Below are 24,505 nucleotides of genomic sequence, written 5' to 3'. Positions count from 1 at the left end.
AAATTTGAGATAAAATTTAAATCAACATTCCTAGGAAAAATGGAAGTCATGTATTCAATGTCCCCAATGATAGAAAAAACAGAAGTCAGGGCAATTGACTATCAGTAGTTAAATAGTGTCTCTGACATAAGGTTTATCTATTATCCTGAGAGAGGAGATATTTTCCTTACTGATAGGAATGGAGTAACTTTGAGGGTCTGAGTTTAGATGAGTGGTTACCACATTCTGGAAGAACTTGGTGATATGTCAGAGACAGCTTCTACAAAACACCAGGAGTCTACAGGGGTTAATAAATACATCTACAAGCCTCCCAGCCACGAGAGAGAAGAGACCCAGAGACAGACACGGAAGGGATGAGCTGGCAGAGCAGGGCTTTCTTTAGGGGGTCTGACCCCAGAGAAGAGCTACCGGATCTCCCATTCAGGCTTTTATATCAGCTAGAATTCCTAGAATTTTACAGTGGAGGGAACTTTTTAAAAGTGTGAGCTATTTCACACATCTCTCCTTTCTATGAGCCATGTAATTTCCAAGGAGAGGATTAGTCCCAGTGATGGGAAAGTGGACTTGGTCAACATTTGGCACGGTCAGGGATAGAAATGTTGCTTGAGATTCTTCTGGATATGGAAGAGAACTTGTAGCCAGACATTTAGTCCTTTTTTGATCTTGAGTTTGTTATGAGTTGGAAGAGAAAGAAAAAAGAACCAGCATTTGTTCCTGAGAGAAAAACGGTATGAAAACAGAAAAAGGGAGGTTGGCAGGCATCAAAGAAATGCGTGGTGATTTTCTCAGGGAGTCGCACTACTTTCTCTCTCTTGCCAAAGATCAGAGCCTTTCTTTGGGAAAAGGGGCCTAATGCAGATAAATGACATTCCACACTCCTGTCTGTCAGATAAGTCTGCCAGGAGAACCAGAGACATCCAGTGGGACACCTCATGGCCCTGCTTGTCTGGGGACGTGAGTTTTCTACAAGATGAGGGCGCTAACCATCTAGAGGGGATGCCAGCCTCTCCAAATTTCTGGGTAGCTCTTTTCCCTTCTGTGTCAAGGCCATCAAGGGAAACTGGCTCCCCAGAGAGAAGACAGGAGCCTGCAGGGTGTCTTACAGGTGGGTGCGCTTCACAAACAGAAGGTGTATGCACAGCTCATACCTCGCACCCCTTCTGCCAAGCAGCTCTTAACCCCACCTCTGACCAATGTCTCTATGACCTGGCTGCATCTGTATCCCCCAGGGGCTGGCTCAGCCCCTTCAGGGTGACAGGCAGGTCGGGCCTGATTGGTGCCCAGAAGAACCAAGCCTGACTAATCCTAAAACCTGATAAAGCCTTTCACGAGGGACTATGCAGGCAGCACAGAAAAATGAGTAACCACAGCTAGATTAGCAAGGACAGGAAAATTGCACTTCTGAAAGATCAATATAGGGCATACACTTTTGTTTTGTTTTGTTTTGTTTTTTGCGGTACGCGGGCCTCTCACTGTTGTGGCCTCTCCCGTTGTGGAGCACAGGCTCTGGACGCGCAGGCTCAGCGGCCATGGCTCACGGGCCCAACCGCTCCGTGGCATGGGGGATCTTCCCGGACCGGGGCACGAACCCGTGTCCCCTGCATCGGCAGGCGGACTCTCAACCACTGCGCCACCAGGGAAGCCCAGGACATATACTTTTAAAGACCAAATGTATCTTTATGTTTCCGTTTTCTTTTCATTTTGAGTCTGACAGATTCAATGTTATACTTGCCTTGTGAGCAGCTGCTGAACGATGATTTAATTACACTTGTGCTAATGTATCATTATTAATCATAATGCTAAACTTAAGCAATTTAGAAATAGTGTTGCATGCTGGACAAGCAATTCATTACACAAATTAATTTTTTTTTTTCTCAGTTTATCTGGTAAGGGAAGACAGGCAGATACAAACTTGTGGGCTACTGAAAACTGTTTGTTCTCAGGCTATTGTGTAACTTGAAGCAGGCCTATGGTAACACCTGATTTACGCATTCACCAGTTTATCAAAGCAAAGGGCAGAAAGGAGGCAGGAAGGGAGGAAGGAAACCTGCTTTAGCAAATGACCTCGTATAAGTCCCTCCCCGCCCCCCGACACCCCCAACACTGCTGAGCCTGATCGGTTACCTTGCTCCAGTTTCCCACTTTCCAGCCAGCGCAGGGACGGAGGTGGTACCTCTTAGCAGGGTCAGGCCTCTGCAGGGCAGCGCAGTCGGAATCCACTTGGGTGCTGCACTGCGCGCTCCGCCAGTAGGCCCCCAGGCCACACGTGGTGGAACACTGCCGGGGGTGCGGGGTGGAGGGGAGGAGAGAGAAGAGGCTCAGGGCCGCTTTCTCAGACACACCCCACCCCACCCTGGAGTCGGGGGGTGGGGTCCTCAATCTCGGCTACTCACTAAAATGGCCTGCAGAGCTTTTGAACAAACCAGCGCTGAGGCTCCAACCCCAAATAATCTGAACGCCTGTGGGTAGGGCTCAGGCAGGAGTATTTAAGAAACAAATCCCAGGTGATTCTAATAAGCAGCCAGGCTTGCAAATCCCTGATTTGTCTGTGGGAGGAAAACCCAGTGCAAATAGAGATGTGCTTCCCTTTAAAAAGTATCCTGGTGGATAGACCTAGAGGCTGTCATACAGAGTGAAGTAAGTCAGAAAGAGAAAAACAAATACTGTATGCTACCCCATACATATGGAACATATAAAAAAAAATGGTCATGAAGAACCTAGGGGCAAGCCGGGAATAAAGACACAGACCTACTAGAGAATGGACTTGAGGATATGGGGAGGGGGAAGGGTAAGCTGGGACAAAGTGAGAGAGTGGCATGGACATATATACACTACCAAACATAAAATAGATAGCTAGTGGGAAGCAGCCGCATAGCACAGGGAGATCAGCTCGGTGCTTTGTGACCGCCTGGAGGGCTGGGATAGGGAGGGTGGGAGGGAGGGAGACGCAAGAGGGAAGAGATATGGGAACATATGTATATGCATAACTGATTCACTTTGTTATAAAGCAGAAACTAACACACCCTTGTAAAGCAATTATACTCCAATAAAGATGTTAAAAAAAAACAAGTATCCTGGCGTGAAGGCCTGGGGAAGGGGGTGAGCTGCAGGCACACTGCCGCATTTCACCAATGCTGCTCATAGAAAGGGAAGAGCAGAAAATAGCCTCGGTCAACATTTTTTCACCTGGCTCATGTATGGAGGTCAATTCTTCTCCTTAAAATTCTTTAGGATTGGATGTGAATCTCTCATAAGTTCCTAGCTTTTTTTCCTCTGTACTATATTATGTGTGTATATATATGATATACATATATAGACACATTAGAGATAATAACAGCTGAAGTGAATAGATTGATTGCACTAGTGGCCCAATTGTTCACGCCCATGCTCTTTTCAATGGACTTCACAGCTCCTCTCATCACATGGTGGAATGTATTTCCCCAGCTGCTGAATCAGGACTGTTCTTGCAACTTTCTTTTGCCAAGAAATTGCAGTGGGTGCCGTTGTGTCAGTTCTCAAGAGGCTTTGCTTGTTCTGGTTCTCTCTTGGACCCTCGTCTCTGCCATGAGAATAAAACGGGGCTAGCCTGCTGGAGGATGAGAGATCATGTGAAACCCAGCTGGGTGACCCAGCCGAGCCCATCTCAGACCAGCCAGCCTTCAGCTGACCCTTCAGCAAATGCATGACAAGCCAAGCTGCGGTCAGCTGAGCTCAGCCCGGGTCAGCAGATACTCCCAGCTGACCCAGAAACTCATGGACAAAAATTAATGTTTACTGAGATTTTGTGGTTGGTTGTTATATAGCGTTATTGTGGCAATGGACAACTGATACAACTACACAACAGGTACCTTTCCTATATTTTCTCTAACCTCTGAGACTCAGGATACAATTATAATTCTGCAGTTGACTAATTGTGCAATCTTTCACAGTTTCCTAACTTCCCTAACATGTGAAACTGGTGATAACATTAAGACCTCATTTATTAAGTTGCTGTGAGAACAACAGAGGTAATTCACACACAAAGTGAGTGCTCTACAAATGTTACCATTAAACATAGCATACCAGAGAAGAGAAGAGAGGAGGACCCTAAGGAGGCAGAAGGGACAACCTGCTTGTTCTGGGAACTTTCTCCCTCGTTACAGCTAGTGACCCTGTGACAACCGATTTACCAGGTCAAGGAGCAGGTTTGGGGGTGGTCAGAACTGGAAATGATGTGCAGCGCTACATCAGAATCCTGCGAAAACTGCTGTGAAAGGCTGCGGACAATTTTACTGTCACTTCCATTTACAGGACTGCACAGCATACATTTCACTGACTGGCCCAAGGGATCCGACTGAATGATGAGGCAATTTGACAAGAGGTGACCTTCTGTCAAAATGAGATCCACACCCATGCATACTGTGAAGCACCTACATTTTCTGTCTTATAAACAGATATCAAAGCCAATGCTTACTGAGTACTTCCTATGTGCCTGACACTCTCCTACATATAGTTATTCCTTTTATCTCATAACAATCTTATGAATCAGGCATCGTCATCATCCTCATTTTAAAGATGAGGAAATGGGTGCAGTGAGAACATACAGTTAGTAAATGATGGAGCCAATACTCAAACCCAGAACATCTGCTTTCTAGATTTATGTCTATTTACAGTGTTAACTCGGTTTTTATATCAATTCTTTAGTAATTTTCAAAATCACAGGTAGTTAGAGGAACATGCTGTGTATGCTGGGGGACATGAACACCCCTTCAACACAGGACAGAAAGGGAGGACACACAGAGAGAAATTTCAGATCCAATGCTAAGGAACTTTACAAATGACAATACTTCCAATCTTAAAGAGCAGGAAAGGCTTTATGGAAGAAGAAGCTCAAAGCTTGATACTGAAGCACAGGTAGAACATAAAAGGACAAAGGACAAAGAGAAGGAAGTTCCAGGCAGAGGAAACAGCGTAAACAAAGGCATTGAACTGAGACGAGCAGATGGTTTAGTGGAAACTGAGCAGTTTCGATTTGGTGAAGCTTACGATGGATGACGTCATAGGAGGCAGTATGTTGAAAGCGGAATTATTCGAGGACCTGAAGGCTGTTGGATATTAGAGTGGATTTTATCTGGTACGTAATGGAGAGACATTAATGATTTGTGATCAGGAGTTTGGAATGATTAGAAAATTCCGCTCAGAAGAGTAATATGGCAGTCTTACATCTCTCGTGACCATGTATGGAAAGCATTGGGGAGGGGAGAGATTGGAAGTGCCCAGACCAGTAAAGGTAAAGGGAAGAGTCCTAGGGTTCTCCATTCTTAACTATTGGGGCACTATTGGTATTTTGGACTTCCCTCAATGTCACAGGACCCTCATTGTCTTTGGCTCTCAGACACTGAATGCTGGTAGCAGCCCCCATCCCCCATCATTGTAACAAACGAAACCATCCCTACTCTTTTCCAGATGCCTCCCACTGTTAGACTGGAAACTCCTGAGCCTAAACTGACAGGAAATGAAGAGATGACAGAAATGATGAGATGACACAGACGTGAAAAACTGTCAGGGTTTTTCTAGTAGGACAAGGGAAGACTGATACCAGTGGTGATCCTGGTGTTCCTAAGGGGTGGTGACTGAGGGGCCAGCGATGCCATTATAGGGAGGGACAATCCTAAAGAAGCAACTTCAGATACGGGTAGAATAAAAAATCATGGCAGAGTGGGAAACTCAAAACCCAAAGTTTTCATTCTGAATCCTGATCCTCTCAGACAGTTCTGTGTATTAAACATTTTGTCTCAAAAGATGCAGAAAGGGAGCAGGCCCCAAGCCCTGTCATGAAGGGGACTCCTGCCAAACGTGGAGCTCTGTTCTTGTAATATCCTTGTAGCTTTACAAACCTCTGCAATCTGGGCCAATTCCCCCTTTCCAGCCAAACTGCCTAGAATTAATAGCTCTCAATGGCTCCACCACGGTTGCCAAATTTTTGGTGAGCTATGATGTATTCAATGAGAGACTTTATTTCTGTCAAAATCAAAGATATGACATGAGATAGAATTAATTTTTGTATCTTGATCAAAATCAAAATGCATCCGTTAACCTCTGGGCTCAAACAGTCATCAGGGTTGATAGGTACGTTTATTTAGGTTTAGTTTATTTGGATATAGTAACTTCTCGTTAGATCAATTAACATTTATCAATTAATTCACATGTATTAAATATCCTCAGGACAAATGCATTAAAACACATTTACATAAGAGTATGGGAAAGGAAACTAATTTCTGAGTCATCCTAAAGCCACTTTTTTTTTTTCTTTTTTTTTTGGCGGTACTCGGGCCTCTTACTGCTGTGGCCTCTCCCGTTGCAGAGCACAGGCTCTGGACGCGCAGGCTCAGCGGCCATGGCTCACGGGCCCAGCCGCTCCGCGGCATGTGGGATCTTCCCGGACCGGGGCACGAACCCGTGTCCCCTGCATAGGCAGGCGGACTTTCAACCACTGCGCCACCAGGGAAGCCCCTAAAGCTACTTTTTAATGAAACTTTTGTATGAATTTGTGGACTGAGAAGAGCTGTCCATCTTTATTAACAGTCCTAATGTGGGGACTGTCCCATCTGAGAACTGTGATAGCCTCCAAAAGGGTCTCTCCTTTGGGCTGCACTTTGGTGTCTCCTTCCATCTCAATACTATAAATGTTCTCCCCAAAGTCACCAGTGACCTTCTAATTGTAAGATCCATTAGGCCCACTGTCAGTCTTCATGTCCCTAGACGTCTGTGGCACCATATTTCTTGATTTAAGCCTTAAATAGTAGACTGTTCCTTACCAGTCTTTCACATGGAATCTCATTGTCAGCCAGCTCCTTAAAATGTTGGTGTTTTCCAGTGTCCCAACCCTGGACCACTCTTTGCGGCCTACAGGCTGTGCTTGGGTGACCTCATTCACTTCCAAGGTTCTAACTTCTACCTATCGATCATGGCTACCAAATTTTATCTCCAGTTTTCACCTCTCTCAAGAACCTCAGACCCATACACACAAACATCTGCTGGTTATCCTTTGGATATCCCACAGGTCTTATCAACTAAACTTGATCTGAAACTAAACTCATCATCCTTCCTTTCTCTGTCTCTTTTGAAACTTACTCTTTCCATACATTGTACTATATCTCAGTTTATAGGAGCATCACCTAACAGACACCCAAGATTCCAACAGAAGAGACATGACAGACTCCTCCTCTCCTCTCTCCTCTTCATACCCCACATTCAATTCCCCACAAAATCCTGCTGATTTTAAGTTCTCAGTGACTCGTGAATTTATCTTCCCTTCTTCATCCCAAGCATTCTTTTTTTAAAGCTTGTCATTTTATTTATTTATTTTTTTACATCTCTATTGGAGTATAATTGTTTTACAATGGTGTGTTAGTTTCTGCTTTATAACAAAGTGAATCAGTTATACATATACATATGTTCCCATATCTCTTCCCTCTTGCATCCCCCTCCCTCCCACCTTCCCTATCCCACCCGTCCAGGCGGTCACAAAGCACAGAGCTGATCTCCCTGTTCTATGCGGCTGCTTCCCACTAGCTAGCTACCTCACGTTTGGTAGTGTATATATGTCCATGCCTCTCTCTCGCTTTGTCACACCTTACCCTTCCCCCTCCCCATATCCTCAAGTCCATTCTCTAGTAGGTCTGTGTCTTTATTCCTGTCTTACCACTAGGTTCTTCATGACATTTTTTTCCCTCAAATTCCATATATATGTGTTAGCATACGGTATATGTCTTTCTCTTTCTGACTTACTTCACTCTGTATGACAGATTCTAGGTCTATCCACCTCATTACAAATAGCTCAATTTCGTTTCTTTCTATGGCTGAGTAATATTCCATTGTATATATGTGCCACATCTTCTTTATCCATTCATCTGATGATGGACACTTAGGTTGTTTCCATCTCCTGGCTATTGTAAATAGAGCTGCAATGAACATTTTGGTACATGACTCTTTTTGAATTATGGTTTTCTCAGGGTATATGCCCAGTAGTGGGATTGCTGGGTCATATGGTAGTTCTATTTGTAGTTTTTAAGGAACCTCCATACTGTCTCTCACCACTCTTATTCAACATAGTTTTGGAAGTTTTAGCCACAGCAATCAGAGAAGAAGAGGAAATAAAATGAATCCAAATCGGAAAAGAAGAAGTAAAGCTGTCACTGTTTGCAGATGACATGATACTATACATAGAGAATCCTAAAGATGCTACCAGAAAACTACTAGAGCTAATCAATGAATTTGGTAAAGTAGCAGGATACAAAATTAGTGCACAGAAATCTCTGGCATTCCTATACACTAATGATGAAAAATCTGAAAGTGAAATCAAGAAAACACTCCCATTTACCATTGCAACAAAAAGAATAAAATATCTAGGAATAAACCTACCTAAGGAGACAAAAGACCTGTATGCAGAAAATTATAAGACACTGATGAAAGAAATTAAAGATGATACAAATAGATGGAGAGATATACCATGTTCTTGGATTGGAAGAATCAACATTGTGAAAATGACTCTACTACCCAAAGCAATCTACAGATTCAATGCAATCCCTATGAAACTACCACTGGCATTTTTCACAGAACTAGAACAAAAAATTTCACAATTTGTATGGAAACACAAAAGACCCCGAATAGCCAAAGCAACCTTGAGAACGAAAACAGAGAGGAATCAGGCTCCCTGACTTCAGACTATACTACAAAGCTACAGTAATCCAGACAGTATGGTACTGGCACAAAAACATCCCAAGCATTCTTGTCCTAGCTCTCATTCCTCATCTGGACTACTGCAGTATCCTCCCAACAGGTCAAATCCCTCATCCTCACTGCTTCCAGAATGAGCTACCTAAAATACACAGTGGGCCATGTCATTCAGTGTTAGAGACTGCTAGATACTCACTACAATCCTTTTTCCTCTTCTTCCTGGGTATACAATTAGATTACATTTTCCATCCACCTTGCTATTTGGTTTGGTCATATGACTGAGTTCTAGACAATGGAATGTGAGCAGAATTGATAAGTGCCCCTTCTAGGCTTGGCCCATAAAACCTCCCATGGGAGTGCCTCTGTGCTCTTTTCCCTTTCTGACTGTGACTAGGATCGTGACCCCAGGGCAAATTTGAAGACAGGAGGATGGCAGAGCCATTTTCAGACTGGATTCCCAGCATCATTTTCTACTACCACCACTGCAGACATGGAATCACCTTGTATTATTATGCTGAGTGAGAAATCAATTTCTGGCGAACCATAACTTGTTTGGCTCTATTTGTTAACAACAGCCTAGCCTCTGTGTGTGTGTGTGATTTCTAATTACATACACATACTGTGCACATGTCATTCATACTTTATTCTGATACTGATCCCATATATATGCCTTTTATCATCTACACTTTCACACTCTGTTTGACCTAGCTTGTATTCTTCTCAAGGCCCACAGGGTCTTTAATGGTAGGTACTTTCAGACTTCATCTCCATTGGCTAATTAACAAAATCCTACAAATTAACTAAGTAGCCTCAGTTTCCATAACTTGTTCTCTTTGTCTTTGAGTATGCACACACTGTCCAGACTGCTTTCTTGGATGCAGAACAATAAGCCTATTTATCTGTCCTTAAGGGATGCCCCAAGCTCTTGGAAAGAAAGATACCTTTGGGTGGTACTACTTAAAAGGATATCATTCATAAAACCTAAACAGAACATTTGTATTTCAAAATATCTAGGCTGAACCCACTGCAGTGACATTATAGGCACCATTTGCCCCTGTGAACTCAAAAGTAACCATGGAGCCCTCAATGTTATTTTAAGTACCTTCTTGTGAACTATGTGATTTTTCTCATCTGTCTACCCAGGGTCACTACATAAATGGCATTGTTTTTATGTCATATGACCAAAGAAGAAACAAAAATAGCAGAAGGTAGAGAGAGTGGTGATGTTTTCTGATTTGCAAAGCAATGGATCATAGGCTCTGAAGTCTGTCTGCTTGGGTTCAAATCCCTGCTGTGTCACTCATGAGTGTGTGTGATTCTGGCTAGCTACTTCACCATTCAGTTCCAGTTTCCTTATCTCTACAATGGGGGGCAATATTATCAATCTCCTTGGGCTGTGGTGAGGATTCACGCATTCATATAAATGCATGTGAATTAGCATAAAATCATGCTATAAAGCATGGCACACACTTGATAGATGTTCATTGTCAATATCCTCCTCATCATTAAGAGCCCATTAGGACTTTCCTAATGGAAAGAAACCTGACTAAAATGTCAGGGATCATGAGACCAACTCCTCTCCTTTTTTTCAACAAATTGGATTACTCTTAAGCATGAAAATCTTTTCTCCTCCTGAACCTGGATTCTTTACTTCCAAATGGGGATAATAAGATGCCCCTCCATTGACAGAAAATGAAATGAATGTGATTTCACTTTAGAACTTAAAGTAAATCAATGTGAAACATAGTTCAAATGCAAACAAAAAATTTTGGAAGATTGAATATACCATTTTTTGTGTGTTTTTTTGCCACTATAGTCAATTTCAGGACCAATGATGCTGATTAATTCATACAAAAGAATCTTATATAGCTAACTTGTCGACTGGTACTGAAATCCACTAGAGAGACAGCAGATAAAAGCAGAAAGATTTAGAAGATTCATCATCCAACGGACATATCCATAGACAAGTTACTTAACTGTTAAAAATCTTAGTTTTTCTCTACATAAATTGGTATAAACAAGACCCTACCTACTCCCCAGGACTGTCAAAAAGAGAAAATAGTAGACTACATATGGAAGTGGTTTGGAAATTAACATGCTTCATAAATGAAATATATTGTTATTTTATATTAGCTGTTAACACTTCTTTTTAGCTAGAGAGATGAGTCATGCATTGTCATCAAAAATGCTGAATGACATCAACATGTGATCATTTTGCCACAAAGTCCTCTTTTGCATTGTCAAGTTATTTTTAACAAGTTCAAATACTGTGCATTTGAAATTCAAGTGGGTGAGAAATGATTTTGATGCTTCGGAGGATGTAATTAGTTCTAGAAATGAACAAACAAATATCTAGCCAAATTCCTCAAACCTGAAAACAGGGACCAACACTTTGTCATCATGTCTATTTTCTTCTTCCTCTGTCTTCTAATCCTTTTAATAAGCCAAAAAGATTTTTTTTTTAATGCAGGCAAACACTGAGTCCAAAAAGAAAAGAAATGCTTGATACAGTGAGCTATAGAATTCTTTTAAAGAAATTTGTCTTAAATTTCCATTCCAATTGTGATTGCTTGACAGGTTTAAACCAGAGTCTCAACACTGGCTTTCTGAATGAAATATGAACCCATGTCCTTCCAGTGGTCCCTCTTCACAACATCATTACAGTTTGTAGCTGGAAGGGACACTGGAGAGGAGCGGTGATCTACACTAGTTCCACTGTTCTGTAGATCAAAAGCAGGCTCAGAGAGACAGACTGAATTCTCCACTGTCACACAGCTGGCTGACTCAGGTCTCCTGATTTAGTTCTAGGTTCTTTTCACTCTATCTCACTACATTTTTTCTCCTTCCCTGGACTTTTTTTTTCTTTCATTTTTGGAACTAAGGAGGTGAAGAGGGAGGTGAGGGCATGGACCTGATTGCTTCACTTTTTTGTACATTAGACTATGTTTTACACAAGTCCATTTTGAAATCTGCACAGGAATGCAACACCCCTAGCTAATTTCCATATAGAATCACGCCTGGGTAAGAAATAGAACTCTTACCTCGCTCCAGTTTCCAACAGTCCAGTACACAGGGCTGCGGCCCGTGGAGAGCTGCTTGTAATCCGAGGCATTCAGCAAAAACCCTTCAGCAATCAGACTGGTTGCGTCTTCCTCGGTCAGGACTGGTCCGGAACTCTGTGTTAGATTCATGTTGCTTGGAAGTTCTTGGGGGTGATGGTTTACTGGCTTTTCTGAGTATGCTGGCTGGTGGTCTCCTCCCGGAGGGAGTGGAGTGTTAGCTGTCTTTTCAGTGACCATCCCCTCAGCTCTGGGTGCACCATTTTTGAGAGTGGTGGGCCTTTGGCTGGGCACCAGTCCTTCCGACACTGTGCTGAAGGGTGGCCACAGGGATGCCCCTCTAAGATAAGGTGTTGGTGGAGGTCCAAGTGGCATTTCTGTACTTCTTTCCACTGGAGCATCACTTCCAGGTACTCTGATCTGGGTCCATGTCACAGAGCTGTTCTCATCTTTGTTCTCAGGTTGTTCACGGTCTTCCCCTGAGCCACTATGAATCTCCATTTCTGGCTCTTTGGTCAAGGGATTATAAAATGGAGTCACCTGCCATGTCACAGGATTGCTGGAGGTTGACAAATCAGAACCACTCATTGTTGTGACTACAAGGTCTCCCTCTGAGATAGGACCAGTGTCTGGACTGGAAACATGCTCTTCATTCGGCTGGGTACTCAAAGACCAGGAATTGAGGATGGGTTGGGAAGTACTTCCAGTGGAAATGACATAATGGGAGTCCAGTTCAGTTTGGGTTGAACTATTCTGCCACTGTTTCCCATCCAGGTCTCCTTCTTTGGAGGCTGTGGTAGGACCAGGGCTGTGAATCGTCAGAGCACTTGTGCTCATAGGCTCGGGCACTGTGGGCGTAGTCAGCGTCCTAGGACTGGGTGTAGTTGGAGGCATGGGCTTGAAGGGGTCAGTTGTTGGTAGCTTTTTCCCATTGGAAATTGTGCCTTTGTTGGGTTTCAGAATTCTCCGGCTAGATGGGCACTGCTGGAGACCACATAGAGCTCGGCTATTGGGTTTCCTTGTCACGTCGCAGGGCTCATTGTGGTTCTTGGCACACGTGACACTGCGAATCCGCACTCCGCCACCACAGGAAACAGAACACTGGGAAAGAGAGACAGCTGTTAGTCTAGTTTGGTGGAAAGATGTGTTGGTTCTCATGCTAAGGTTTATGGCAAATCAGGACAGGCCCAGTAGAAACTGAACTGTGCAGCTAAAATCGTTCTCTATCTTTGTATAAGGTTTCTGTGCAATTTTAGTTTCCCATGGAAATATGTATCTCCGGGAGACCACCTAAGGCTCAGGACTAACCATTTACCCTTCACAAACTGAAAATGCAAACCACGAAATAGTAAAACTGAAGTCTCCCTGGGCTATGACTGTTGGATAGTAGATCCACAAAGAGTGCAATGATTTAAACGGATCACCTGATTTTTTTAAAAAAGATAGTAATATTATCTTCCCTAGGGTTTGATGCTATTAAATTAATGTAAACTGTTTACGTTTTTTGGGGAATCTATTAATTTAATGATATGAGCCTTTCCCTTTATATCCATATAGCCACATAGCTTCACTCGGGCATCCTAAGCTCCATTTTCTTGCCTGTGTCAGATGGACTCAGATTAAAAACTAGACAATAACATACGCACACATGTATACAGATCCAGGACCTTTTATGAAATTTAAAGATGGGTAGTTAACCAAAGGTGGGGAGATACCATTTCCAAAGAGTTAGGGGGGTCCTGTAGCATGGCGCTGATACACACATGGACGCCGTGGCAGGTCCCCCTCCCTAGTGGTCCCTCCAGGCTCTGTAGGGCACAGGCAGCTAGATTGCCTTCCGGGGAAACCTAACAAGACAGTTATTTCTCAGGATTCATGGTAAAGACTATGTCATCAGTCTTAGCAGCTGCAAACCACACATAGTTGCTACATAACACTAAATTTCTTGATATTTTGAAAAAAATCTGTAGTTTTACCAAACTGCTCCATTTTTAGCCTTCCTTTCCAATGACATTTTAAGTTAACCACCAAATATTGGTTCTTGAACATGGACTGTCCAGAGTCTGTGCTGATTGTTTTGCATTCGTCTGTCTTACAATCTCTGACCCTAAAGTAGGTTTCTTGAAGATGGGGACTACATAATGTTTCCTGGATTTCAAAGGGCTTCACAGCCATTATTCTGTGTGATACCCTGTGAATATGAGCCTTGCGAGATATATAGGGCTGTGAGATTTACAAGGCTGTAATTATTATTCCATCTCTTACAAGAGAGGAAGCTGACACCCAGGAACCTGCCTGAAAGGCTGTAAGTCAGTGGCAGAGTAAGAATTAGATTAATTCCATTCCCCTCCCCACCGACCAAAAAAAAACCTAGCACAGCACAGCGGAAAGCAGTCTGTCTACTGAATTTACTTATTGACTTAACCAAACTTTTGATTTCTGAAAACGTACCCAAAGGCAGAAACTGTTTCTTATCCATAACTGAATTCCAGGATAGTTCTTGGGATACAATGATCACTTACTACATATTTATTACATGACTGTTCTACTTGGAAAATAATCAGGAATGGGAAAATTCTTCTCCCTGTGAACTTAGGCATTTTTCAGCTTGAATTTCTTGCCTTCTCAAGTCCTGTTTTCAACTTCCTTTCTATTGGAAAATAACTTCACCCTTTATTTTGCTCCAATCCAGCATAATCACTCACTGATGTATGATAGCTCTGTTGAAATCAGCATCTTTGAAAAGCAGGAGAGACACGTGGGCACAGAAGACTGTGCAGCTCAGGGAATGTTCAACTGCAGGTTTGGGGTCAACCAATAAATCTGTGAGTTTAGGATGTCAACAAACACTCAAATGCCCAGCTCTAAGACTGAACTTCCAAGTTCTGATATAATAATATTAATCTTTGGTGGGAACAGTGCTTCATGGACCAAGAAATGCACACTTATTTCCAACCAAGTGGAGACTACCAGCTAAAGCTCTCAGAGCCCAGCAATGAGGAAATGGTTTCTTCCAGCACCTTCCATGACTCACTTCATTTTGGAGCCTGGGACAGGCAGGCTGGGGGTATTTATTTTCCTGGTTTACTACAATATTTCTGCTCTTCTTGTGCATGGAGACACTTTATACTCCATCCATTTTAGTCATCCTGAGTCACTTCTCCACTTGTTACATTCTGATCCCATCTCCTAGGGTTTTCAAATCTCCACTTTGTCAAAATGTATCAGTCTAACCAAATAATCCTCCATGTATGTCTGAACATATTTCCACGATGGCAACCTCAGGTAGGCTCTGATCCAGAGGTGATTCATAAATGAGGACCCTGCTAGCACTAACAGCAGTTATTCTCAAGCTGCAGGTGTATTCTGCTTTGGGTTTTCTTTCCAAGAAATGTCAGAGTAGACAAAGCTCATAGTAGGAAACTCTTTGATTTTTCTTTTCTTTCTTTGCATTCCCTTTTTTTTGTTTATTTTGATTTGCAATGCCCCTAATACCCACAGACTTTCCTGTACAACTTTACAAGCATTTCTAAAAATCCAAAAATATATGGGTGTGTGCTCTCCCCCCCACATTGAACTATGAAGTAAAAGAGCTATAAAACCTGTAAGAAATAGCTTAAAGCCCTCAAGCCCATGATGAACTCCATGCATGATGCAGGGACTAAGCCTCAGAGCTTCCTCATCTAGAAACTGAATACTCATCTTTCAAGGCTGCTGTGAATATTATATAAGAAAACAACCTTAACATAGTACATAATATATAGAAGAAATTGGGAATTGGAAGCTATTATTATCACTGTTATAATATTGGTGCTGATAATAACAATAGTAATAATAATAACAAAGGGCATGGGGGTCCCCAATTTCTACTATCCTTGTGAGGCACAGAGTGACGCATGGACCTGTCCTAGGGCATGCTGTGAAGTGAGCAGGTGTCTGAGTAAAGCAGTTGTTGGCACCAGTCTAGAAGACACCTGTAAAGGCCCATATATCCCATGGGTTTATTGCTGGATTTTCTTTTAGATTCAGGTTTCCCAGGACTAATAGACGGATACGTTTTTTATTTTTAATTTACAAATTACAAGTATTCAATAATCTTATTCGCTGTGAACTTGTTCAGCCTAAAAGAATAAAGCAGGAGTAAATAATCACTATCTAGGTGGTTGCTTAATTAAAATACATTAGCTTTTGATCTTTCAAAACAGAAGATTATTCTAGAACAGAAACGCCAAAGTGGCAGCCTAAGGGCTACATGTGGCCCATTGGCGTGTATTCTTTGGTCTGCTCAACCTCAAAACAAACAAGCAAACAAACAAAATACAAACACCAAATTAGTGGCCAACATTTAAAAATGAGCAAATATCATTTTAAAACTCTTGAAAAAGCAGATGATCTGTAACTATCGCCCCATTCCCAAATGGCAATTCAAAACTTCATGAATGGATACCTGGGTCTGGGAGAGTTTATATGTTTTCCACCTACCATTCATCCCCATCTGCTTTCCTTACTCAGGAGACAAAGAATCTTTCAAATAATCGGTGGATGCCATTCCTTCACATTGGGGCATATTGTGCCCAGTGAGAGAGTCAGTGTTAACTATCTACCAAGTATATTGGGCCTAAAAACTCTGTTGCCTTTTCTCATAGTCACAGCAGAACAAGCAGTGTTGTGCCTTCAGCGATGCTTCTTCCAGTACATCTTCCAACTGTGTTTATCTCCTTAGAAGCTGTCAAACCCTTCAGATGAGATAAATGCAGGACACAAAGCCACACTTAGAACTCATCTCAACGGGTAGTTTCAGGATTCTCAAAACCAGTATCTGCTATGATTACCTTACCCCCTTACCTTATAATTTTGACCCTGGTACCAGGCAAATAGCTTGTCAATCTGTTAATGTCCTCCCTGGGAGTTATCTTTCCCTCATTTGCCATCAATCTTAGATTAAGGTCTCTGGGGGGAGCCCGCTGAGCAAGAGGTCTGCTGCTAAATTAGTCAACTCCACCCATCCGAGGTGCACTGTGCAGTGCAGGGGGACCCCCAGTTGGCTCAGAGCTGTAGTGCTAAGAGAAAGTTTATTCAAAACCACAGTTGAGGGTTTCTCAGAGAGCTTGGGCTAAAGGGATGAGCAGGGAAACAGCTAATGCTTTAGGCATAAAAACATTTAATGCATAGTCTCAGGAATTTATAAATGAATGATTGGACCTCATACTAAAACCATTTTGAAAGTAAGCTAAAACCCTTAGGTACCTGTTATTGGCTGAATTGTGTCCCCTCCAAACAAGATATACTAGATTTCTAACTCCTGCTCACCCTCTTCACTCGTACGTCAGAATGTGGTCTTATTTGGAGATGGGGTCTTTACAGAGGTAATCAAGTTAAAATGAGGTCACTAGGTTGGGCCCTAATCCAAACTGACCATTGTCCTCATGGAAAGGGTAAATTTGGATACAGGGACACACATATAAAGACAATGCCACGTGAAGATGAAAGCAGAGATGAAGGTGATGCCTCTACAAGTCAAGAAACACCAAAGATTCTGAGCAAAGCCCTGGGGGTTAGGAGAAAAGCATGGAAAAGATTCTCCCTCACAGCCCTCAGAAGGAGCAAACTCTGCCCACACCTTGATCTTGGACTGCTGGTTGCTGTGAATGAAAAATGTTGCCTGCCGTATCCGTAAACGAAGGATGTTGCAGCCGTCAAGCCACTACAGCCACCGATGGTGAGCCCTGAGGGGACTCAGGATGGGGAAGAATAGGATCCTGACCTGATAGCTAAGGTGCACATCAAAGGCATGATTTCAGTGAGCCTAGACTCTTGCATCTTCCCATACATAGAAAAGTGCTAAATTCCTTAACTTTAGATATCTGGTTTTCTTTAATTAACGGTAATCTTTAGATGTTCCAACAACCTGGTCTTTGTCACAAAAACCCCTATATATGTCAATCCCAGTCTCCCAATTTATCCCTCCCCCTTTCCCCCTTGGTAACCATAAGTTTGTTTTCTACATCTGTGACTCTATTTCTGTTTTGTACAACATCGTAAATCAACTATACTCCAATAAAAATTAAAAGAAACAAACAAACCCTATATATCCTGGCTCGTCCCTTACCTCTTTGGAGCAGTCCCTCAGAGCTATCTGAGAGGCCGTGTCCCAGGCTTAATGCCTCAGTTTTGTCCACCAAATAAAACATAACTCTCGACTTTTAGGTTGTACATTATTTTTAGTCAACATTACAAAAATGGTGAGACAATACATTTCTACTGCTTAAGATACCCAGTTTGTAGTACTTTGTTATGGCAGCCCTAGCAAACGAATACAGTACTCTAGATAATTAAAAACAAATCAGACATGATGTAGAGAAGCAGCATGGCTCCAGATTGGTTTTCTGTGAGTAGCTGTTTCAGACAAGGGTGCTCACATGTGTTTTCCAGGAAACCTGGCAAAGCATGGGCTGCTGACACCTGGCAAGGACTGACATATTGGCTCTTGCAGAGGTCCCATGCTAAAAGAGCAGGCGGTGGAGGCTAAAGCGTCAGGTGTCCAGCCTCACAAGAGTGTCCTGGACCTTGAATGAAACTAGGAAATACTGAGGGTAAGCGACTCAGCGATGTCTCCTCACCTTCCATGCTCTGTCTCCCTTCAGTTTGCAGGAACTCCTATGGCCTTCACATGAATTTTGTTCGCCTGTTTGTTTTGCTTTTCATTTAGCGATAGATAAGCCATTGGCACTTGCTGCAATGCCTTCTGTTTGAAGAGCCAGGAGAGCTTGTTTGTGAAACATTTAATCTATCTGGTCACTTGTGCAAGCCCACACCCGAGTGAACAGCTTTGCACTTAATACATTCTTAGTAGCTGGGCAAATTAATTGCTTTGTTCATTTGTTTGATTGTGTGCTTTGGTCAGGCACAAAAAGGGTGGATTAAAGATCTTTGCAGACCCTGGGCAGGTCTGCTTTTGGGGGTTCCACCCTACAGCCCATCAAATATATTAAAAACATCTCTAGTTTCAAGTGAAATATAATCTTCTTCTGTAAAAACAATTTGAAAGGCTTCTTATTCTTTTGCTTTTGAAACTAAATATTTGGTGAGGCCAACTCATTTAATTTATGAATGGCTCTCATTTCTCAGCAATCATTAACGCCTAGTCTGAAATTCCAGCAAAGTGAGAAAAGCTGATCTACAAATTGTTTCCAAACATAATACATTTTTTATGAACTGAGAGCTGTCAAATTGTTACATTTTGCAGACTTCTGAGATGCTTTATGCCATAGTGTTCAGAGTAAAAGCTCTGCTGCCTGCCTTCAAACCCTAGCTTCAACACTTGGAGGCTGTGCGACCTTGGACAAATTTCTAAATATCTCTAATGCCTCAGTTCCTTCACCAGTAAAATGGGGCTAATCAGGCCATTGTGAGATATTGTGCTAATACCCATAAAGGTGCTTAATATACATACTAAATGTTTGATAATTCTTTGCTTTTAATATGTAATTTAATATTGATTTCTGATTTTGCAGTGTCCTTTGCTTTACTGGAACAATATATTAGTTTTGTTTTTTTTTCCCCCCTCAGGTCTCAAACATTTTTGTAGGCCCATGAAAAACTTGCAGGCTCTAAGCCCTGTGCTTACAATGCTCCCCACCTAAAATGGCCCTGAGCTCAGGGAGGGAGTTAGATGAAAATGCAGGGGCCACAAATCAATTCTGTCAGGGGACTTGGGTGCCACTGACTGGACAAGACTTGCAAAATTAGAGTAGCGTGGAAAACAGACCCTTGTCTTCTCGCCTAATAATAAAGTTTCTATTTAGTGAACGCTTACTATTTGCTAGGCACTATGTGAAGGGCTCACGTGGAGTATCATCAAACCTTACAATAACTCTGTCTTTCTAAATGAGTAAAGGCTGGGAGAGGTTTAACACTAGCTCAGTTAGGGCTCGCCAGAGCTGGAAAACCTTGACAGGGAAGGGCAGCTCATGGATTCCCCTCTTCTGCTTTCCACCTTGGTCAGCCCAGGGAGGACAATTCTACAGGATTCTAGGAGCCTCACAGTTCTTGAGTCTTTTGGCCCAGTTACGTGATAGCTTTAGACTCATCCAGAGTGACCCAAATAGCCCAGTACAGACCAAGTGATCAGGTATTGCTGGAACACTACTTTTCATCAATTAATGTTGATCTCAAGACAAAATCCAGACCATAAATACTATGTGTAGCAAGAATCACTATATCATCTCTTAAAAAGGTATCCCAGCATAGAATGTCAAAGACATTCAGCATATTTCAGCAAAGCTCATTAGAGGGCTAATGTGTACAGACATTAGCAAGACAGCAAAGGCAAGAAAGAAGACCCATTCAATGAATATTTTGATGCTGATTTAACTAAAAGCACCTCTCTTGACAACATCTCTTGAATGAAAGCAGCGGTTCAGCCTCTCTGTGGCCGCTGGAAACTGTATTCCATGTCTGCTGCCACTATACTATGCAGTGGCCTCTATTTGGAATAACAGACTTGAGTACTTGTCACATCGTGCCAACTTTTCAGGCCCTTGTTCTCCAGTTAGGCACATCATTTTGCTCCCCAGAAACACAAACACAAGGAAGAGAATCCCTCAGCCAAATGTGAATTGCAGTCCTTTGAAAATACATGAAGATTCTGGGAATCAGTAAAGTCTACATGACAAAAATTATTAACTGCTTTGGATACAGCTAACGCACTTTGGGTAAACAGATTTGATGGACCAGTCACAATACCCCATTCAGCCTTATTTTGACAACACTGTAATTTACGGCAATCGAGGTTGGCAGTGGACTAATAGGTCAGGCCAGCCACAGGCTGTGACTGTACCTTCCAGGAACAGCAGGGGGGTATATTCTGGCCTATTACTGATGTGTGCATATGCATCAGTAACACGCCTGTATTAGGTTGTAGGTATGTTTTCTTTACATGTATACCTTTGTCTTTTCTTTCTTGGGGTCTTAGCTCTCCCATTTGATAAGTTCTTACAATAAAGGGACCATATCTTTTTTATTTTCACCCAGGTGCTCCAGAGAATATTCTGTACAGAATTAGAAACTAAATAAACCTAAACTGTGACTCTGAGCTAATGAAAGAGTTTCGGAAATAAGGTTATCAAAATGGCTGTATTCAAATGAGTGTTTTCCGCTTTCAAATAGTTATCTTCAGAAATGGAACCTTTGCTTATACAAAATTTTGAATTCTTCTTTAGATAATACTTTATAAACTATGAAAAGCAATTGCATTTATTTATAATCAAGTATCACTTTAAACACAAAGGTTTTATCCAAATGGATCAGATTACTCCTTTGTCCATCAGACTTAATTCTAATCAACTTTTTGTGGCATTCTCCTGAATCAAATATTCTCCATTTCTCTGAAGGTGAGTCTAAGAGGAATTCCTAAGACTCTGGTCAATGGTAGCTTTATTGTGGAGACCATGTGGCTTCCCAAGGAAGCTCATAAGAAGTCAGCATCCATGGATAAATTCTGGCCTGTTGGTTTTACAAAATCATTTATTTTCTAGTCATTCCTTAGGTAACTGACTGAAATATGCATAGGGAAGCAGAGCAAGGCCCCTGGAGACTCCAGCACCCTTGGAGAAAGCAGAGGTCTACTTCTACTACAGACTCTGGGAGCACAAGGCCTGATAGTTCCGGGTCCCATGGTGACCCAAAGAAAATTAAAGCCTGGGAGTCTTTCGTGACCTCCTAGCCCATGAATTTCTAATTATATGCAGAGAATTAGATCAGATTAATCTTGGGGAAATGCAACACTATTTGAATTTATGTGGCTAATACTATTACATGTCCTAAACCTTGATCAGGATTGAATAGATGGATGATGTGAGGGGCTTCTCCAAGTGACAAGTAAACTTACTGTCTATCATGCCAAGTAGAGTGACCCACCTTTGGTTTTTTTAGTATGAAGCATAACTACCAGTAAATGTTTGACAAACCAACTCTTGGGGTAGGTGGGGGAGCCCTGATTTGCTACCAATGGTTTAATAATGGGCCAGCAAAAATCCTGAGGGTTTTTCAATTATCTGTCGTGAGTCTGAGCGAGCAAGATCCAGCTCATGCCTGGCGGGTATGTGACCACTGGGCAGGTGAGAGGAAGATCCCGTGAGAACGGAAAACAAGCACGATAGGATACTGGGAGGTGGGAAATGCAGGAAGTAGGCCAGAGGTTATAAACGCTGGCCATCGTGCACTTTTACCCCCGGGTCACTCTGGATTAGTTAATAAAGAGGACTGGGTTGGGGGAGCTGACGAAGCAGCCTTCCTTTTGACCCCTGAGCTCACCTGACTCCAGTTGCCCACTGTCCAGTCTGACGGACACAAGATGTCTCTGTTGCAGGAGGTGAGGGTCTTGGGCTTCAGCAGGTGCTGGCAGTCTTGAGCCGGGAGAGCCTGCTGCTCATCAGAGCCCATGGTCTGGATGCACAGCACTGTTCGCTTCTTCTCTCCGTGGGGCCCACATGTCGCCGAACATGCTTCCCACTCCCCTGCCCACCACCTGCAGACACACATGGACATGTCAGAGAAGGTCACTCAGAGGAGACACACATTCAGTTCAGCCACTGGCAAGAAACTGGGAGCAGACGCTCTGATTACAGAACTGGGAGGTCCCTGAAGATGCTCCAGCCCAGCAGAGGGAGCTCTGCGGACAGGGCCACGGCTAGCTTGTTCAATCACAGTTCCGGAAGCCAGCAGACTACTTGGCATAAGTAGATGCTAAGTAATAATGTCTGTAAATGGAAGAAAGAAAAAAAAAAAAATCCCTCTCTTTTCAGTCAAGAAAACTGAGGTCCAGTTTTCTGTTGTGCAACCTCAGGAAAGTTTAGGCCTTACTCTCCACATCTGTTAAATGGATGTAACGACACTGACTTTAGATGAGTGATGTGGATGCAACGAAACAGCAGTTTATGTACAGTGCATAGTACAGAGTCTGACATAATACAAACTCAGTCATTTGTAATTATTGTTATTTGGACTTCTGCTTTTGACTAAAAGAATCCAATCAGAATCTAAGTCTCCTGGCTCCTAATTGAATGTTTTTCTATTTCAGTGTGAAGCAGGTACTTAAACACTTACTAATTTTCCATTATTTAGGAGATGATCAATCAGGGGCATGGCCTTCATTGACACCCCTCCCCCATCTCCTTCAGTCTACCTGTTAACATTCTCACTGATCCCTGTAATAAGAAAGGAGTAGCAAAACAAGAAACTTATGAAATAATTTCGTTTTTTGTCAGCTGTTCTTGATGAGTTGAATAGTTGAAACTGTTGGCTAAATTAATATTCTGGATTCTCCATGGAAAAATGAAGATGTGTGCTCTTCCTCTACCTGTTATCATGGAAGATTGGCTCAAGATTCTGGGATGTGGGCCCAGTGGTTTCACAGAAGTTGCTTTTGAAAGTGGCGAGGAGCCCTTTTTGGAGTCCCCTCTTTTCTTCCTTCCCCATCATTGTGCAAATCTTCCTTAACACAAAATACACAACAGGTGTCTTGACCCAGTGTGGTTTGGGTCCACCGTTGCTATAGACATATGGTCTGCTTATTCATCCCTCTATGCAGGAATAAAATGGAATATTTGTTTTTCATGGGAAAACAGTACAGCATGTGAATTCCTTCATTCCTGATTTTAAGGAAACCTCCTGACCTTGAGAGAGTATTGAATTTTGAAGAAGATTAAACTTTGTGCTATTACTTATGTTTACAAAATATTGGATTTTAGGTAGAACTTCTTTGATTCTTATACTTTTTTTTTTTTTTTTTTGTGGTACGCAGGCCTCTCACTGTTGTGGGCTCTCCCGTTGCAGAGCACAGGCTCCGGACGCGCAGGCTCAGTGGCCATGGCTCACCGGCCCAGCCGCTCCGCGGCATGTGGGATCTTCCCGGACCGGGGCACGAACCCGCGTCCCCTGCATCGGCAGGCGGACTCCCAACCACTGCGCCACCAGGGAAGCCCTGATTCTTATACTTTTAATCTCTGGTTAAAAATATTAGAAGAAACTCTTCCTCAAGTCTGTTATACTCTTCAGTTAATAAGTAAGATTACTTATTTATTCTTTGGTGTTTAACATCTGGACATCTGGTGTGGATAAAGAGCTAATATTGGAACCATATGATATGACACCAAATAAATGCCCACTCTATTATTCTAATTACTCTGTCCTACCTCTGACACTTCTAAGGGAGGCCAGACACACTATCGAATAGATCAAATGTCATTCTGGAAGGGCCTTAATGTGAGCTGACTGAAAGTCTAACTTATCTAGTTACTTGCTACAAGGCTTTCTGCTATGTCACCTCAAGGTGATAACAGACTTCCTTGTTTCTCTTTCTGAAATTTCCTCCACAGTCTCCTGGGGACATCTTGCATATGTTTGTCCCTAGTTTAAAGTGAAACCCATCCTCTTTATTTTCCAGGCCCAGGACTCAGGAGTTATTGCCAAATTGTTCTCTGTTGTCCATCTCATTGTTTTCAGTGTCTGCCATAACCACACCTCTTCTAGGAGATTTATAACAGAAGACTGTTTACATGCTCTGAGTGATTGATGAGAAGGACAATATAACACACAAAGAACTCAGCAGGACAAAAGGCCAAGCGCACCCATTTATTCACCCCCAATAAGACAACCTTTCTGGTTTCATCAGCATAGAATCAAGAACAACTTAATATGACGTCTTCCATTTTTGCCATTGATTTTTC

At 42.5% G+C, this 24,505-nt stretch overlaps 1 protein-coding gene and 1 long non-coding RNA gene across 3 annotated transcripts in view; one reads left to right on the top strand and one right to left on the bottom strand.

Annotated features, from left to right (window-relative positions):
* Positions 1 to 24,505, bottom strand: part of ADAMTS12 (ADAM metallopeptidase with thrombospondin type 1 motif 12) — a 396,268-nt gene that overhangs the window by 62,601 nt on the left and 309,162 nt on the right. The window contains exons 18-20 of one of the 2 annotated variants that reach the window (XM_049707993.1): positions 22,092 to 22,305; positions 11,760 to 12,878; positions 2,125 to 2,277 (exon numbers count right to left, since the gene is read on the bottom strand). In XM_049707993.1, the coding sequence (XP_049563950.1) occupies positions 2,125 to 2,277; positions 11,760 to 12,878; positions 22,092 to 22,305 (1,486 nt within the window). The remainder of the gene's footprint in view (positions 1 to 2,124; positions 2,278 to 11,759; positions 12,879 to 22,091; positions 22,306 to 24,505) is intronic. The other variant, XM_049707992.1, reaches the window with a different exon arrangement.
* Positions 1 to 24,505, top strand: part of LOC125964002 (uncharacterized) — a 234,804-nt gene that overhangs the window by 4,377 nt on the left and 205,922 nt on the right. The window lies entirely within an intron of this gene.

Source organism: Orcinus orca, chromosome 3 (assembly GCF_937001465.1).
Source record: "Orcinus orca chromosome 3, mOrcOrc1.1, whole genome shotgun sequence".
NCBI classification, from domain to species: domain Eukaryota; kingdom Metazoa; phylum Chordata; class Mammalia; order Artiodactyla; family Delphinidae; genus Orcinus; species Orcinus orca.
The sequence above is the reverse complement of the archived record's forward strand: the minus strand, read 5'-3'. Positions and strand labels throughout refer to the sequence as shown.